Raw genomic sequence first — 19041 nt, 5'->3', positions numbered from 1 at the left:
AGTTCTTGCAGCTTTCTTATTTTTTGAGTCATAAATTGATTTAATGTAGGCTACTGCCTGGCTTCAATCTCAAATACAAATGAATGAGGGTTTGGAATTACTAAATTTGGATTTATGTACTGTATGTAGCTAGAATAATTATCAAATTAATTATGAATACCTAATTTTTCTTCTTATTACTATTATTATCAAAGCCAAACAGTACATTTTGCCAGTAAAGACTAAAGTCAGAGTCAACATTATCAACAATATACAGAGATACATCCTTCCATATCGGACCTTACGTATTACGCAGAGCCTTCTACTGTAACACCGCAGGTGATGACGTCATAGTCCTGTCCTTGTCTTATTCGCTCCAGGAAGTCTTGGAATCAGGAGTCAGCTGTCAAAAAAAAAGTAGGTAAACAAGTGAAAGCAACGGAGGAACGGAGGTAATCAGTATAATCCAGGTTAACTGGCGAAACAACTAGTCAGTCTTTATTGGCATAAACTATTGGCTTTGTACGTGTTATTTGAGATTGTGGCTGAAGCGACATAGAATGTTGCCAAAAAAAAGAAGAAGCTAATTTAGCTTAGCAGGATAGCAGAAGCATGGAGCCTAACTGACCGTAAAACCAACTAAACACATTATTATTTGGTGGCCTACGTAAAGCTGCTGACTGCTGAGATGATAGCAACGTGTTCATAGATTGTTATTGTGAATTTAGAGGCTATTGCACGCTAGAAGTGGCTGCCGAGATTATGTCAACATTGTTGGCATAATCTCGGTAGCCAGTGTTAGCAAACGCGTTAGCATAGCATGCTAACGGCAACACATCCAGTTATTTACACTAACGACAGGCGACAATTATGATTTCAGTGCTACACTTGGCTAATGGAATAATATAGTACGAATTCTTTTTTTTTTTACTGAAACAGTCAACAGACATGTTGACGTTAGCTGTCTCCAGTTCGGTTTTATTTATGTCCCATTCTGAGTAAACAAGACGACATATTACATGTTTTCCAGAGGGACTCTTGGGTTAGTTTCTGTTTGTCACTGTGGTTTTCAGAGATGATAGGAGCATGTGAACATCAGAGCCTGTGAGCTTTGCCTGAACACACTGCCGTGAAGATGCCTGCAGTATCGACTGGGGTCAAAGAGCTGTACCTGTCTAGTTCTCTGGGAGAACTCAACAAGAAGGCTGAAGTCAAGCCAGACAAGATCAATACCAGAAGGTATGTTTTTATTACGCAGTCTGTTTGCTTTAAATACAAAAACAAGGGACTTATAACTTAACTTGGAGTGGGAACGTAATATGCCAGCAAAATGTAGGTGTCATTGTGGGGTATTTTTGCTCTGTCGCAGCTATGTCCAGAGTGCCTGCAAAATCTTTAAGGCGGCAGAGGAGTGTCGATTGGACAGAGATGAGGAGAGGGCGTATGTACTGTACATGAAATATCTAACTGTATATGATCTCATCAAGAAGAGACCAGATTTCAAGCAACAACAGGTATTGTGGTCATTCATAAACATGAAAATATCCCTTACTTACAACATTATCAATTTAAATAGAAACAAAGTAAGTAACTTATTCACCATATTTGTATTGTGTTTTATCTGAACATGACGTGGCCTGGAGCTGTTGCAGTGTGTTTGATATGCCATGATTTAGTGAAAAGTGATGAATGCATTAATTTCTGATTTACCCCATCTCTATGTCAATGGAAAAGGAGTATTTTATGTCTATGCTGGGTCCAACCAGCTTTAAGAAAGCCATCGAGGAGGCTGAGAAACTCGCAGAAAGCCTTAAACTCAGGTTAGAGGCTCAGGTTTCACATATGTCCAACTATGAATATTATACACATTATTGTTAATCCCGAACATAGATCTGGTATTAAAATATACTGTATCCATAAAGAATTGTTATATAGTGTGATATTTTTTACTGATATGTCCTTTTCTACCCAATTTGGAAAAGGTATGAGGAGGTGGAGGTTAGAAAAAAGCTAGAGGAGAGGGAAAAACAAGAGGAAAGGAAGAAGAGGGAGGAGACGACGGAGAAAGATCACGGGCGAGCATCTCCCAAAGCCTCACCAAACAAAAAGGACAATAAGGTACAAAGGCCCAATAATGAATCTCTTGATCATGATTGTATCTGAGTATTAAGATATGATAGAAGGCACTGGATGTTATGCTGTGTGTGTCTATGGAACAACATTTATTTGTGCAGGGCATAGCCGAATATTAACATGAAGTCTAGCCGATAAGTAAGATTAGAAATGTATATTGAACTCAGCAAAACATCTCCACAGATTTTTGTGATTATTAAATGTGTCCTGTTCAGTTCCGGCTATTAAAATGTAATTAATGCTTGCGTTTTGCTTGCTTCTGAATGGAGCAAGGCTTGGAATTAATGATATGTACAATGTTGTGCAATGCTGGTGGAGGAAACCTGGAAAGTAAAAACACCCCATTTTTATATGATGAAGCAAAAGGTCACGGTTTAGGTTTATACACAGATCCCGCAATAATGGCGTGAAGAAGAGCCATCATTAATGATTGCTTGGTTTTGTTACACAGAACCAAACAAAGCTGTCTGCCTCTTGTTTTCTTTTACATAGCATGCTGGCATTGCGGAATCAGAGGCGTGCACAACTGCGTCAGCGGCTAGTGTTACACTATGCTATTTGATACTGTTTGACAGCTGTCGACGGTAGATTTTGTACCTTTTACAACTATAGCCTATGCAAAATACCAATACAACATGGACTGACGACTTAGCTCACCCCAGTTACAGAAGCCTTGTGACATAAAGGCTGTTCCTCCATATAAATAGAGCATGTTGTTTGAGTTGTATAACCCAATTGTTATTCAAAATAAATTGCAACGCTCACTTTGAAACATAATTTATTTTGTTCTCCATTTCACATGTTTGTTTGCTCTTTCTCTTACATAGGCAGCCTATACATTTATTTAACAAAATACAAACTCCAAGGATTTATATGTTGTTTATTTTAACTAGGCCTATTCATTTAGGGTAATTGATATACATTTTGTGTTACAATTGTAAGGTCAGGAGTGGACTGACTTGCATCTCACCCAAAAAAAAGATGGACTAAGAATTACACATCACTTGTGTGTGTGTGTGTGTGTGTGTGTGTGTGTGTGTGTGTGTGTGTGTGTGTGTGTGTGAGCGAGAGGAACAACATGATGCTTAACGTTACAATGGGGGATTTGTGCGAGAATACGATCGATACGATCACAAATACACTGGAGGAGAAATATTGAAGAGAAGCAGGGAGCCGTTCAAGTACAATTCACACCCCTGTACCTTGCTGGCTGTGCCTTTAGTACAGACATTGCCGACAGAAAGGTGGCATCATGAAAATGAAAAGTGTAAATCACAGGTTTACAGGTGTAAAACGTTGGTGAAATTCTTTTGTGTACAAGCTCTCATCATTTGCAGTATTGTAGAAAAAGGAAAAGAATGTGGCATGAATTTTATTTTTCATTGAAGGCTAATGACAATGGCATTTTATATTAAATGTTTGTATATGTAGGTAAAAGGAGAGCTGAAGGAGATAAAGAATGCACCTTCAAAAGGTAATGATTGCCATAGTGAAAAATACAAAGCCAATTGTTTTTCAGCGTCCACTTTCAACACATTAATGGTTACATACAGTATCTGATATTATGTATCGATGTGATCATTCCATCCTCTATCGTCAGTGCCTGCAGGAGGGATTACGGCTGAGAACCTCTTCCACATGATGAAGGACCAGACTATTACAGTTATTGTCATGGATGCCCGTAGCATTAATGACTTTGAGGAATCCCACATTCAGATCCCAGCCCAGACCTGCATCAGTGTACCTGAAGAGGCCATCAGCCCAGGGTAAGAATGCAGAGTGGACTACTTTTCATAGCACAGTACTTTTAATTAGATTTTTGTAGCATGAAATGTTGGGCCTGGCGGTGACACCATTTCAATTTTGCAACTTTTATTTTTGAATAAACTCTAGAACTCATGCGATGACAATATGTTAGCACATTTTGATGACTTAACATTTACCATTATAGACATGAACTCCTCTTGTTTAAGGGCATGTTTAAATTGTATTGTAATTGTTTGTCAGAATTACTGTGAACCAGATTGAGGCCAAGCTTCCAGAAGTATCCAAAGAGACATGGAGGAGACGAGGCTTTGTGGACTACATAGTCCTGCTGGACTGGTTCAGCTCTGTCACTGATCTGAGACTTGGAACCACCTTACAGAGCCTCAAAGATGCTCTCTATAAGGTAACTTGCCAGGGAGAAGCATTATAACCTTTAGACAAGTGTGTGTCACTGTGACTGCCTGGCTGTACCTGCATGTTTGTGCTTAAAGATCAAAACAGGGAACAGATATTTGAAGAACATCAAGAAACCCCCTCTTGAATCTTGATTCTCTTGATAGATCTGTGGCCTGTTTTGCAAATAGAGTTTTTCCTCTGAGGTAACTTGTCTGCCTACTCCTCAGTGGGACAGCATCACCATCATTCGCAGTGAGCCCATGGTACTTGAGGGAGGCTATGAGAACTGGCTGCTGTTCTACCCTATGTACTCCACCAACGCTAAAGTCCGCCCTCCTAGACAGAACGTCATCAGCACACTCCCTCAGTGTGAGTATCACTGCAATCATTGCAGCAGTATCCTGTATTTACGGGTTTTTCTGACTTCTGCCTTAACGCGATGGATTTAGCAGAAATGGTAGAGGTTTTTAAGTTAGATAACGTTTCTGGTGTTAAGAAAGTGACACAGCTTCGCTTGAAATAAGAAATTAAATGGGTTTATTTGTTGTTACACTGACGTCAACTATGATAAGATGAGATCGAAATAATCCTCCTCCGATGCAAATGACTAGACTGTAGGCCTGTCACAATTATTACATTATCGTCTAATCGCAATTATTTGAGATAATCGCAATTATTTTTGCCTAATCGTCATAATCGTTTCCATGTTGAAAAATGTTCACACATTTTCAAATATTTAAAAAAAGCAGAAACAGCAGATCTACAGATCAGCTATTTCTGCTTTTTTCTATTTTAGCTTTTTTCTATTTCTGCTTTTTTTTTACATGTATAAAATGAATAGATATGTCAATAATATTTTTGTATATTTCAGTTACTTATTTGTCATATCAGCCCTGTGCAATTTTTTTAATACGAAGCCTGAAAGGCTTCATATTAGTCCATGAGCCAGTGCCCCAAAATTGAGCAATGATTATCGAAAGAGTGGGCAAAACCATACCTATATTAAATTGTTTATAGGGTCAATATAAGTAAATAAATATATGATAACCTTTCCACAGGAGCAGCTTTTTCATATTTATCACACACTTTGTTATTTTCCCCATAAGTACATGACATGTGAAAAAATGACAAAATTTTAAAAAAATGTATCATAATGAAACTTCACCAGTTGATTACTTACGTGAAGACAATGATTTATCGTATTACAAGTTTTCTGAAATTGTATATTTAAATATGCAAATTAGGCATTTAGTCCATGAGCCATGGCCCCAAAATTGAGCCAGATATTGAATATTCCCTCGTCAAAAACCTTTGACTCCAACATCTTAACAAAATGAAATCAATGTTGATTCTGGAAAGTTCATTGTCTTCATGTAAGTAATCAAGTGGGGAAGTTTCATTATGATAACAACTTTTTAAATGTAATTTTTTCACCTGTCATGTACGTATGGGGAAAATAACAAAATGTGTGATAAATATGAAAAAGCTGCTCCTGTGGAAAGGTTATCATATATTTATTTACTTATATTGACCCTATAAACAATTTAATATAGGTATGGTTTTGCCCACTCTTTCGATAATGAAATCTTGTCTGGCTCATGGACTATATGTTCCAATGTTCAATGGCCAACCACACAATGAAATCGTTAATCGCAATTATTTGAGTGACAATTAATCGTCAACTTAAATTTGTAATCGTGACAGCCCTACTAGACTGTTGACCACAGTATTTCCTGTTTTGTATGGAGCAGTAAACTTCAGTTACCCGTCCCTTGAGGAACCAAAGCCTCAGATCACACTACAGCCAGAGCCTGAACCTGAGCGCCAGGCTCCTCCAGCCCCACTGCAGGTGAATGGAATTGCTGCAACAGAACAGCCGTTCCTTGAAACAGTCAAGGAAACAGACAGTCTGCCAGACACCGTTGATTCTCCCACCGCAAGCTCTGCAAACTCCCGACCAGACCCGTCTATCAAGGTTTCTGCAAATGGCACACCCAGCTCGTCAGTCACCACAGCCAAGGCCATCCCACAGGTAACTATGCTTGAAGATTTTTACCCCGTAGCACACACTTTAAGTGGGAAGTTCTTGTAAGTCGCGGGATTGACTCGTTTCCTGTCCATGTCATCTCATCGGTAGTCTTGTGTGGCCAGACTATTGCCTCCCACAATTTTCAAATGTTTCCGGTCATGCAGTCTGGAGCATGGAAGCTCTGATCATGAGTCAAATATAAAGTGGATGTGAAGCCTCCTCCCCACTTCCGTTTCATCTTTACAGTCACGCAAATGTATCCTAATATACATCTAAATCATCTAAGCATATATAGCTTGCTGCCTAGCAGAAATGGAAATTAAAAAATAAAATGTAAAGATATTTTAAAATGTATTTTCGTGAACGGAAATGACAGCTTCCTCTCTCGGATATCGGGAGGTGTAGTTCCAGATTCTATATAGCATTCGGAGATTGTGGAATCGTTTTCTGTCTGTGTCTACGCGAGACTTATCTCATCGGTATCCACTCCTCTCTTCACAGATTGACCGTACAAAGAAGCCCTCAGTGCGGGTGTTGGATGACACTAAACCGAGCCAAAATGGCTCAGCCAAGGACCAGCACCCAGCCCAGAATGGCCCCGTCGTACCTGACCGCTCGGTCAAACCGCCGTATAACTCCTCCTGCTCCCTGACCGAGGAGCAGCAGAGTCAGATCCATGCTGAGGCGGCTGGTGTGATGGAGAAGGCCAGGCAGGAGCAGGAGAAACGGACACAGGAGCGCCGTGCTGAAGAGGAAAGAAGAGAGAAGGAGAGCCAGGAGAGGGATGCAAAGGAACGGCTCGAGAAGGAGGAGTCGAAAAGCGAGAAGGCAAAGAAGGAAGAGGAGGACCAGAAGCACCTTGAGAGGAAGAGGCTAGAGCGGCAGAAGGCCGAGGAGGAAGATGAGAAGGAGAACAGGTTCGAAGAGAAGGAAAGAAGAGTGAAAGAGCAGAAGTCGGATACACCTATCAAAAGTGCATCGCTGGACTCGCCTACTCCCAACTACATTCTCAGTGAAATTAAGGTCAGTGTTTGCATCAGCCATTTACCATTGCTACAATACAGGTTTCACTTCACCCTTGCTTTCATTGACCATATTCACACAGTGCCCATTTTTCTCTTAAGTTACACTCGTCATAATGTAAGTAAAATGGCTGCCATGTGAATATGCTCAATTAGCATTTGTAAGCATGTAGGAGAAATGTATGGGTGTCTCAGTCACAGCACATAAGCATCTTATCCTAAAATTTGCATGAACCCACATCTGGGATCAGATATCTTCCTGTGTGAAATTGTTGTGGATACTGGATATGGTAAGTGAAATATGTGGTTCTAGATGTGGGGAACTACAAGCCAAACCACGTCGCACTGCGTTTCGTCCATTCCATGTCCTTACCAATATGTGACGATTATTTTGACAAGTCTTTAAAAAATCTAAATGGTTTTTAAGCTGTGTTTTGTCCCTGACCTCAGGCTCCCATGAAGCCTGATAGTGAAGTAAAGAGCGGAACCCAAAAGGCAAGGATTTTAAAAGATAGAGCACCAGATGACTATGAGAGACCCAAGGTATATCAACACTCAATCGATAGTGTTGATGAAGGCATGCCCCCCTTAATGCATTAGCCAATTTCCTATTCTCCTTGAGATAAAGCATGCTGATGAAGTGGAAATGATTGATTCCAAAGTGGCATTACCTAAGTTTAGCAAAGAACAAAGAAACCAAACCAGCCTACTGTGGGATGAGTGATATGGTTGCATATGAACCTAAAATGCATGCAGCATTTTCAGAAATGTAAGAGAATATTAGACACCCTTAAAATGTATTGGTAACTTTGCAGATTGCTTTCATGCAATATAAGAACCACATACGTTAAATTGTTCACTGTAAAACAGTGGTGATGGAGAACACTTTTAGTAAGTATTGAACTTGATGTGTTTAGACATTCAAGTTTTATGAAGCTTGCCCCATATTTGCCATTATAGTTGACAATGTAACTTAAGTGTGTCTATGTGTGTTCTACAGAGAGAACCCTTAACCAGAGCCAGGAGTGAGGAGATGGGAAGAAGTGTTCCAGGTCTGCCTGATGGTTGGATGAAGGTATGAGATAAACATAAAAAAACATTTGATCATGAGTTGTAATGCAGTGGTTCTCAAACCTTTTTGTCAAGTCAAGGACCCCCAAATTGAGATGTATTTGGCCGCGGACCCCCATTTGAAAAGGTTATGTGCCAGGGACCCCCAAAAGAATTCCAAAATTATTCAATATTTTTAAAAACATTTTCTATATTGTTCAAATATTTTCAAAAATAGCAGATCTACAAGCTTGTAGATCAGCTATAAAAGGATAAAGTGGTTAAAATGATTGTGATGCTACTGTATGTTAACTACTTTTACCGGGGACCCACTGGAACCCCCTCCCCAATAAGACAATCTTATTATATAGTTTCCCGAGATAAAAAATGCTACAAAAATGTAGACATTGAGAAACATTTAAGCATTTGATCGTTCTTAACTCTTTAAGACTGGGAACGCATCTGTGTGTCATTTTTTGATTTCTTTGGCTATTAAAAAGCAGCAGATCTACAAGCTCATAGCGCGAGCACAGAGTGCCGCGCTATTTTTAGATTTTTTTTTCAAAAAACTGTTAGGATTTAGAAAACATTTCTAAGAATTGCCTCAGGTCTTAATGGTTTAACTGACACTTTCTTTCCATCCGCTGTCCTCCTCCAACTGGCCGATGCCAGTTCCTGGACACGGTGACGGGGACATACCGCTACTACCACTCCCCAACCAACCGCGTCCACCTCTACCCTCCCGAGGTCAGTGTTCCCCAGACGCCCCCCTCCACGCCGCCCACGACCAAGCAAAAACAGCCACGGCCGGCGGAGCTGGACACCAACCGCGACAGCGAGCAGTCCAAACTGAAACGCTCCTACTCCTCCCCCGATATCAGCCAAGATCTGAGGGACGAGGCGCTGAGGAAGGCAGCCATCCCCACCACAGCTACCATACCCACCATCAACAGAGAAACCAAGTAAGGCAGTAAACTAAATGCCTTGTTACATGTTAGGGCTGGGCCAAAACCCAAATTTTGGACCAATAACAGACTTAATCTTACTCATGTTAAATGATTAATCAAGAAGCAGTGTTTTTTGTGATAATTGTTTTACATTTCTTACATAACGAATCAACACGAAAAAATTCGAATAGATGTTTTAGAATTGATTAGTCTAATAGTTAACCACTTAAGCCCTGTATTATACAGTACTTCGTTGTACAATGTGGCATGCAAAAATATGATCTTACAAGCTCACAACGCGTTTCATTGTGACACGTTGTGAGCTTGTAAGATATGCTTATTTCACTATAATCGTAATTAAGGCAAAATTTTGAAATTATCGTGATATTGATGTTAAAGTCATATCGCCCAGCCCTATTACATGTCATTATTTTGATTGTCGCTGTCTTCAATTACAGTACCTTGTATTTCTACAGACAACAAATCAGTTATTTTTATATTTTCCCACATATTCTCTCATTACCAGACCTGCCATCGTTAAAGTACCCGCAAAATTGGAGATTGCACGGCCCACGGCAGCCAAAATCCGTAACCTAAATCCTATATTTGGAGGTATGGGTGCATCAATGACGGGGCTACGCAACCTGGGCAACACGTGCTACATGAACTCCATTCTGCAGTGTCTGTGCAGCACTGGTGCCATGGCCGACTACTTCAACCAGAACTACTACCAGGAGGACATCAACAGGTCAGTGGGGGGGATCACCAGTAGCGAGGACAAATAAATAAGTGCTCGCACACCGAGGGCTCCAATGCGACGGATGCTTTATTGCACCACAAAAAAAAGCTGTGACTTTTCAAGCTCAAAGCTCTTCCTCAGACTGATCAGTAGTAGCCTGGTTCCAGACGAATCTGCCTTTGCAAAATTGCATGCACTTTAGCCCTCGGGAGATTAGGTCTGGCCCCCCTCCATAGAGATTTCAATTCTCTCCCTCCGCAGTTGTGCGGAACCAACCAGGGCCCAGTATCCAAATGTGGGCGGGCTTATCACCTTATTTGGAGCAATGATGTACAAGGAAGCACTGCTCTGATTGGTTCGTTCAAGGAAGCACTGCTCTGATTGGTTTAGGTCTAACCAATAGAGTCCGTTTGGATGTTTTTGTAACCGCCCCTTGGAAGAAAATCTACCGTTGATAGGGACCAGACTAATATCCACGCAGTGTGTCGTGTGATATTGTCTGGCTACACGAGGCTAGATCAGTAGGGTTGTGCCGATATATCGTCCCGTGATATATTGCGATAAGTTTTCGTGACTATGTGTCGTTTTGGCTTTTTCCCCCCCCCCATATATTTTCATAAGGTTTTTTTCCCCCTCCATATATTTTCATAAGCTTCCCCCCCCCCCCATATATTTTCATAGGCTTTTCTTCCCCCCCATATATTTTCATAATCTCCCCCCCCCCCCCCCGATATATTTTCATAATAAAAAAGTGCCATATATCGTACGATATCGTGAGCCCAATATCGTGTATCGTATCTTGAAATTAGTCGGCACACCCCTACTGATCACCAGTGGGCCTGTAACAATTATATTTCCACTATCTTGAAACTATAAAGTTATTACAAAGTCAGTTATTTCTTTGCATATTAAACTTTAAAGTTATTTGTCATATGTGCCCTGTGAACATTTTGTTTATGAACCCTAAAAGCCAAACAGAAATGTAATGTTTATTTTCTTATGTTCCAATGTTAAATGCCAAAAACACAACTAAATCGCTCATCGCAATAATTTGTGTGTGTAAATCGTCAAGTAGAATTTCGGGATCGTGACAGCCGTGATCAACAGTAGCCTTGATGGTCGTATTTCGGGGCCAATGATGAATAGCCAGTCGCGTCTCCTTTCTCTCCGTTTGCCAGGGCCAATATCTTGGGCCACAAAGGGGAGGTGGCGGAGGAGTTTGGTGTGCTCATGAAGGCCCTGTGGTCGGGTCTGTATAAGTGCATCAGCCCCCGGGACTTCAAGATCACCATAGGCAAGATAAACGACCAGTTCTCAGGCTACGAGCAGCAGGACTCACAGGAGTTGCTGCTCTTTCTGATGGACGGTCTCCATGAAGACCTCAACAAGGTAAGGTGCCCCACTAGGCTTTTTTTACTCACAGCAGGCAAATCTGATTTTATTCCTAAGTAGATCTGCTTGTAGATCTGCTATTTTACAAAAATCTTGAACCTTTTTTTGCAAATCTTTTAAAACATTTTTAACTAAAATCTTTGCTTCTGGGGGTCCCTGGAACAACATATTTTGATGAGGATCGGCGGTCAAAAATATATAATATTGGTAGTCCTTGACATGAAAAAGCTTAAGAACCACTGATATAATAACATACTTTATTTTATTTTTTTTCAAAAAAGGAGGATTTAGGATTTAGAAGACATTTGTAAAGATTTGCACAAATGTTCATGATTTTTCTAAAATAGCAGATCTACAAGCTATGAGCTATAGAGCTATAGAAATCTAAAATGACAGAGATGCGTTGCCAGATTGAATGGAACTAACTGTCCACACTGTTGCTTTGGTTTTGGTAATGACATTGGTGTATGCGGCGCCTTGTGAGCTTGTAGATTGGCGGCTGTTTTTCCGCAAGCGTCACCGGCGTACGATGAAGTATAAATCATGCTTCAGTGTTCAAGTACCTTTCTTTAGTAATTTGAATTACATTTCAAGCCAAGCCAACTAGAATTTATGTTTCAAATCTGATTAGCAAAAATCAGTGGCCAGAGTTAGCTATGTAGCGTATTTACATCCCTGGGCAGGAAGATGTCAGAAACAAAATAATAAAAAAGCAATACATAAAGTTTAAAACAATATAGTTGATTTGCGATTGGTTTGTCCATGATTCAATTGTCAAATATTGAAGCTTGTGTATTTTTTGCTGTTCTGACTGAAAATGCTGACATGTCCAAAAACAGTTTGGTCACTTTAGAAAGGACTGGGAGGATACTGATAGGTCTGTATGTTTGAAAGAAGTTACTTTGGTTGGATCATTAGCCTTATAAATAGGGGTTATTACTGTGGAAAATAACATTATTTTACTGACAAATGTACGAGATGAATGATGGGAGTACACAAGATACTTATGTGTTTCTTTACAAATGTAGGATCACAGTCAAATACATCTTTGTCCTTGGAGCGGAGCTTTTAAACTGCCTCATGATTCTAGTTATAGAATTCTCTGACACTTCAGAGATGTTAAAACAGAGAGATTATGATTTGGTGGTGTAATGACTCCTTACTCCTTATGGATACAAATCGTATTTTGGCTGCCAGTCTGAACATGGCCTTAGAGGCCAAGCAGCAGGGAGGCATCTCAAGTGGTCCTTAGATCAGCAAGAAGCAGTTTGGCACACAGCAAACCCCTCAAGGTTCATTTAAATATTTTAACCGGATTTTGCTGCTTGTCAGCTGGCAGGTATTGTGGTTTGATTTCTGTCCAGAGGAGCTCAAAGGCTCTTTAGTCAATGATAAAAAATAATGTTTACCTACGTGCTCTGAATGATGTATGAAGTGATAAGTCTTTGAAGTAATGTATTTCCTAAACCACCACATTTTTTCAAACATTCTACGAAAATAGTTTTCTGTTAAGTGTACATAGGCCACAAGTGGTTAAACTAACCTATTATTATGGCTCTCGAATAGCTTGTATATTAATTGCACATTTGCATTTTATCAACATGAAGCCTATTATTTTCCTTTCTTTGGCACTGGGTTACATTTTGATGGGACATTAGAGAGTAAGTAAATAGTTGTGTGCCTCTTTGAGTCTTCCAGCAGTGTGTGGTGTGTTCTTTTTTGTTTTTTTTCATCTGTCCAGCCTGATCCTCAGTCTAAACCCTTGTGCATGTTGACCCAAAACATGCCTTATTTCCTTTACTGATGTACTGGCTTCATGCTTATTTGGAAGTGAAGGGAGGGCTTGTGGATTAAAATGGAACCATGTGTCAAACTTATTCATACCTTTTCTGTTTCTTGTTAATTACCAGCTATTATATTCCTCTAAGCTATACTACCTCTATTAAGATGGTTCTGAAGAAGTAAATGAGTGGGAGGCGATGGTAGTTGGATACATGCAAACGACTAGTTTTTCGGCGAACGTTGCTTTTTCACGGCAGTTTGGGTGACGGGCATGAATCGTGTAGACCTGGACAGTTTTTTTTGTTTGGGGCCAGTGGTGGGGCGGGGGGAATGGGCGACGGTCGAATCTCCTTACGATCCTTATTATTTATTTCTGTCACGTTCACGAGTGTACTGCATTGATTGAGCAAAACATTCTACTCGGCTGTCAGGACCTGTTGTGGCCAGCTCACATTAAGTCACTGCTTCAGTTCGTTGTTAACCCCTGTTACAGCGAAGCGAGCGAGGAAAAGTATTTTGTTTCCGTCAGACTACCCTGTCCTACTCCTAACAGTGTACTGCGCAGCAATGTCTTTCACCCCTCACATATTGGTTCACTGTGTCACTCTTGTTGACCATGTTGTGGTCGTGTCTTGAACCTAAACACATTGTATTGGTGGAGACTGGAGATCCACACACTACTTGGAATACAACGATTATTATTATCATTCCAACTTGGCCGAGGAACTAACTACTAACTTGAAAATGGGCTACATTGTTCCGATATGTTTTCTATATTACTCCTGCCATTTCAACTTTGCGATTCACAACCATCTAGAATCTAGATAAGCTCATAATACGAACACAACGCACAGCACTGGCTCAAAGGAGGGAGCAGACTGAAACGTTTTTTCAACCTACCCTGTAGTTGAATTGTGTGACGAATGGCTCCACCTGGTGTAATCCTGAGCTAGTGCACACTGCATCCATCCAACCATATCATCAACCTATCCGGTCTTTCAAGTCACAGGCATAAGGGTGCCACTTATACTGTGTAGATGCTCCATCTTATAACATCCCATCTTGTACAATGTTTGGACCCGTTATCTCCTGCTATCAGCTTAGCCCAGTTCCCTGTCCATCTGTTTTTTGTCCAGACTAATTAATAGGATATTATTAAAGATATTATTAATTACTGGAGTGTTAACCTGTCATGTTTTCCTGCCTAGCATACTGAAAGTGAAGTTTGCTATGACTGAATTGCATGTAAACAAAGCTAAAAAAAAGTACTTACTGCTCATTACAGTTCTTCTGATTATTTTTTCACCTTCTGCCTCAAACCTATGCTGACCAGAAGCAGGCAGATCTACAGCCCTTGGCAGTTTCACCACCCCAGACCGGAAATAACCATATTTAAACATTGATAACCTTTTTCTATAGACATTGAGTGGTTTTATGAATTTAGCGTTGCATATTAACATTACATTGAGATGGTTTTGTGAATTAAATTAAAAAATAAATATAATGATGATAATGGAAAACAAGGCAGGCCTTGAGGCTTGTGAGGCACGCCCGAGCAAAGCAGGTTTGACCTTGTTCATCGACAGGCCTCCTCTCAGAGTTGGGAAACCGTGGTGGACGAAATAAGTCATAACCGGTTTCATAAGTTAGCTCTCCCCCATCCCCCACGTACGCAGGACATTGAGTGTTAAAACAAAACGAGCGCACCCTCGGTCTGCTGGCTCTTATTATGTCAGCAGGGTAGTGAAACTGTCTGGATAGATATGCCTTTACAGACGCCCCCTTCTCAACCAAATGTCTTTTTCCAGGAGATTTGGTTTGCTCTGCCTCTGTCTGCAGTAGTGCCACAATCGAGGCAGGCTTTGCTTACAGCTGAGCTAAGTTGCGGTTTTGTGTGTATCAATGCTTATGTTGTCCCTATCTGGTGTCAGGCTGACAACAGGAAACGGTACAAGGAGGAGGACAATGACCACCTAGATGACCAAAAGGCTGCAGACCTGGCCTGGAGCAAACACAAGCTGCTTAATGAGTCAATCATTGTAGCACTGTTCCAGGGTCAGTTTAAGTCCACTGTGCAGTGCCTGACCTGCCACCGCAAGTCACGCACCTTTGAGACCTTCATGTACCTGTCACTGCCCCTGGCCTCCACCAGCAAGTGCTCACTGCAGGTCAGTTTGATATGGCAGCCACATTATTTCTTTGACAAAGTGGCCGAAAAATACAAGTGAAACATCCATGATGACAGAAATAATACATATACTTTACTACAGTAGAATCTGGGTAGGTTCGAGTGATTTGTGAAGCTCAAGTGTAATGCATGCATACATGCTGCTGCTGTTGTTGTTTTTGCAGGACTGTCTGAAACTGTTCTCCAAGGAAGAGAGGCTGACCGACAACAACAAAGTGTTCTGCAGACACTGCAAGGCCCACCGAGACTCCACAAAGAAACTGGAGATCTGGAAGGTCCCTCCTATTCTGCTTGTGCACCTGAAACGGTCCGTATTAGCGTCTATGTGCTTAAAAAGGCAGCAATGCAACTCAACTTTGTCAGTGTATGAGTAGGAATGTTTTCTCTTAAAGTTGTATATGTGAGATTCAAAACAGGGACTCCTACAGGCTCCATTCTTACTCTAAAATGAACACTGAGAATTTGTTTTGCTTGTGCAGCTTCTCCTACGAAGGCCGATGGAAGCAGAAGCTGCAGACCACAGTTGACTTCCCTCTGGACAGTCTGGACCTGTCCTCGTACGTCATTGGACCCAGGCAGATCCTCAAACGATACAGCCTTTATGGAGTGTCTGTAAGTAACACTCAATCTCTACATGGTACAATATTTTAGTTTTTTAAATACGTGTATACTACTTGTGCTGTTAATAATTTAGAAAGGCAGAAATGTTGAAATCAGTTTAAAAAATAATTTAAACTGGAAAAGGTATATGTATTTGAAAGAAAAAGTATGCATGAGTGATCCATATTGGCGTGTCGTGTGAGCATGAGGCTGACATCTTCAGTAAGCACATACCCTCCTCTCTCCACTACCAGAACCACTACGGAGGGTTGGATGGCGGCCATTACACTGCGTACTGTAAGAACGGTAACAAGCAACGCTGGTTCAAGTTTGACGACCACGAGGTGTCAGACATTTCCACCTCCACCGTCAAGTCCTCGGCTGCCTACATTCTGTTCTACAGCGCTCTCTGATGGGCGGAGGACACACCAGCTACACCAGTGCAGCAGCGCTGAAGGCTATAGGCTGTTTTTAGCAGAGTTCTGGCTACCTGTTACAAATGATTACAGGGGCAGACAGGTGTGTGTGTGCGGGCACGGGCGTGTGTGCGAGTGGCTGTGAGATCCAGTGCGTGTGGAGGGAGAATGGTGCAGGCACTGTGCAATGCTTCAGCTACTAGAGGACTCCATAGCTGTTAAAACATGCCATCTATTCCTATTACTGCCCATGTAGAAACCTACTACTGAGACTAACAGATCCTCCTATTTCTCTTAGATACCTTGATGGTTGTGTAGGACTGAACATTTGACCAGATGCTCTTGACTATGTTTGTTTCACTCCGTGTGGACGGCCTTCTTCTGCAGAATCTGCCCTGAACTGTGACTACACCAGGGTTAAAGGTTAGATGGCATGTACGTACATACATGCCAATTGCTGATATTGCACATTCAAAATGTACATATTGGAGGGCAAGGTGTTTTATTTGTAAAGTGACCAAATTCTTCTTATTTCTTTATTTTCTTTTCTTTTTTTTGAGTAGCATTCATAAACCATCTGATTTATGAGTAATCCTTTTAGCCGCCACCTCACATTGTTTTAACGTGCTCTTAAAGAGGGAAGAGGCTACCTGGGGTAGTGGAGGTTGAAATTTCAGCTCTTCCTCTTGTTCACACTCACTGCTTGTGTATCTGCCACATGCACTTACACAATATCCAACAACAGAATGGTTGGTGCCGTTAAGATTGATATCGTTGGCGAGAACATTTAAAGTCTGCTTAATCTACGCTGCAATTTAACTTGCTTGTGCTGAGTTTTGACAACACTACCACCCTGCTCCTTAAATATCGGTAGTCCAGTTTGCTCTGTGCTAAATAACATTTGAGTAAGTGCATTATTATACAGTATATCCAATGATGATGTCAGAGAAAGGAGACAGTTAACAATTAGCCACATTCAGATTGAAAAGAGATTCATCCTAATATCAATGTTGCTGCAGGATTTTCCATGCTGCAAGTTTGACTATTGAAAATCATTTTTCTACAGTATATAATATTGATTTGTGATCTGCTATTAAAATGACATTTAACCATCAGTATTGACCTGCGAGAAAGGGATGCCACCAGAAATAGACTTTATTCACTAACATGACTTGTTTCAGCATCAACTATACCTTTTGAGACTGTACTGACTTGGTTGTTCCTGATAAGAGAGATGAGAGCAAGCACAAAACTTAACGGCTATCATACCCTGATGAATATGAGGCCATAACCCTCTTGAATCTTGAGGGATGAGATATGACTGTCTTGAGTACAATATGTCTTTATCTAGCATGGATCATAATGCATTTATTTTCTTGCATATGTTGATTTTATTCCTTAAAGCTCTAAAGATTGTTTCATATATAACAAGTATATTAATCTGAAACAACTCTGACTACAACTATTTATTAAAATTGCTTCAAATTAAGAGTGTGTCTATTTTTGCACATTGTTTGCATAAACATTGAGACATCCTCTGGAAAACATATGACAAGGTTCATGTCGTTTCCGAACGTTGCATTTGCTAAGACAAAGTATGAATCGGGCTTAATTCCACATCAAGGTTGGTGCTAGTACACATACGTTTATTTACAGAGGACAGAAGCCAAGGACGTTTTAAACCCTTTTATATCATTGCATCATGTACCTGTTTTTGCGACTGAAGCTGTCATGAACTAAATGAAGGTACCAGACCTGCAGCATGAAGACCTTTATGCTGAAACCATGGCATCGCAGTAGTGTTGCAACAGTTATTCAAACTAATCAGTTTAATCTATTATTAAAAAAATATTGATAACGTTATAAATTCTATTCATAATAATTCCCTATTTTGAGCATGTCATAGGCAACAATATTCCGCAAAATGTTAACTTTTAAAAAAACGAGAAAAAAACGGCATGTCTACATGCTCACTACACGTTGCGACACATTTTGAGCTTTTGAAGGAAGATCTGCTATTTTCATAACGTTTTTGTATGACAGTTGTGAGACAAAGTATAAAATAGGACTTAAGTGGTTAAAGGATTCATTGATAATAAAATAATCAGTTGCAGCCCTACATCAGAGAGATATTTACATTCACATTTAGGTAATTGTGGCACTAGACGGAAGTCAACACTTATTCCTTCCCTTGCTTGAGGTATGGCTACTGAGTTCAGAGCCCACAAATCTTGGGCTTTTTGAATGGTTTGCGACTATAGAGACACATGTAGGCATTCTTAGACTGAGTAGGGCTGTCCTGGACCTCTGTTACTGTAGTGTCATCAAAACAATGCCAGCTGTGTGTTAGAGGGTTGTGACACAGAGCTGTGTAGTGGCCCATGTCCAGCTGTCCTGTGTGGTTCTGGGGACAGAGAGAGTTTAATTATTAGGACAACAATAGCCAGAAGGTTTTAGGCTCGACAAGGATGCTATTACTGTATGCATCACTTTAATCTATTTTACATTTATTTTATATTTTCACTATGTTCACTATTCTCTAGTCTTATACTAGTGTAGCACCATCACGGTAACATCCCATGTCTATAACATTGTATAATT

General features: G+C 40.5%; 1 protein-coding gene across 5 annotated transcripts; it reads left to right on the top strand.

The window, feature by feature from the left end:
• Positions 1-362: 362 nt before the first annotated feature.
• usp8 (ubiquitin specific peptidase 8) lies at positions 363-17929 on the top strand. Of its 5 annotated transcripts, none has more exons than XM_084053116.1 (20): positions 363-396; positions 1053-1218; positions 1349-1493; positions 1714-1799; positions 1962-2097; positions 3544-3586; positions 3713-3878; positions 4120-4282; positions 4503-4644; positions 6027-6307; positions 6806-7327; positions 7777-7869; positions 8327-8401; positions 9049-9338; positions 9850-10071; positions 11241-11451; positions 15168-15404; positions 15589-15731; positions 15904-16036; positions 16279-17929. In XM_084053116.1, the coding sequence occupies exons 2-20, from the start codon at positions 1115-1117 to the stop codon at positions 16435-16437; spliced, it is 3351 nt and encodes a 1116-aa protein (XP_083909242.1). In that variant the 5' UTR covers positions 363-396; positions 1053-1114; the 3' UTR covers positions 16438-17929. The 5 variants fall into 5 exon arrangements, with proteins under 5 accessions (XP_083909242.1, XP_083909243.1, XP_083909244.1 ...); XM_084053117.1 differs by having other exon boundaries at positions 364-400; XM_084053118.1 differs by having other exon boundaries at positions 388-431; positions 3722-3878.
• Positions 17930-19041: the final 1112 nt, after the last annotated feature.

This window comes from Gymnoscopelus microlampas (assembly GCF_963454915.1).
Source record: "Gymnoscopelus microlampas genome assembly, chromosome: 1".
In the NCBI taxonomy this organism is placed as follows: domain Eukaryota; kingdom Metazoa; phylum Chordata; class Actinopteri; order Myctophiformes; family Myctophidae; genus Gymnoscopelus; species Gymnoscopelus microlampas.
The sequence above is the reverse complement of the archived record's forward strand: the minus strand, read 5'-3'. Positions and strand labels throughout refer to the sequence as shown.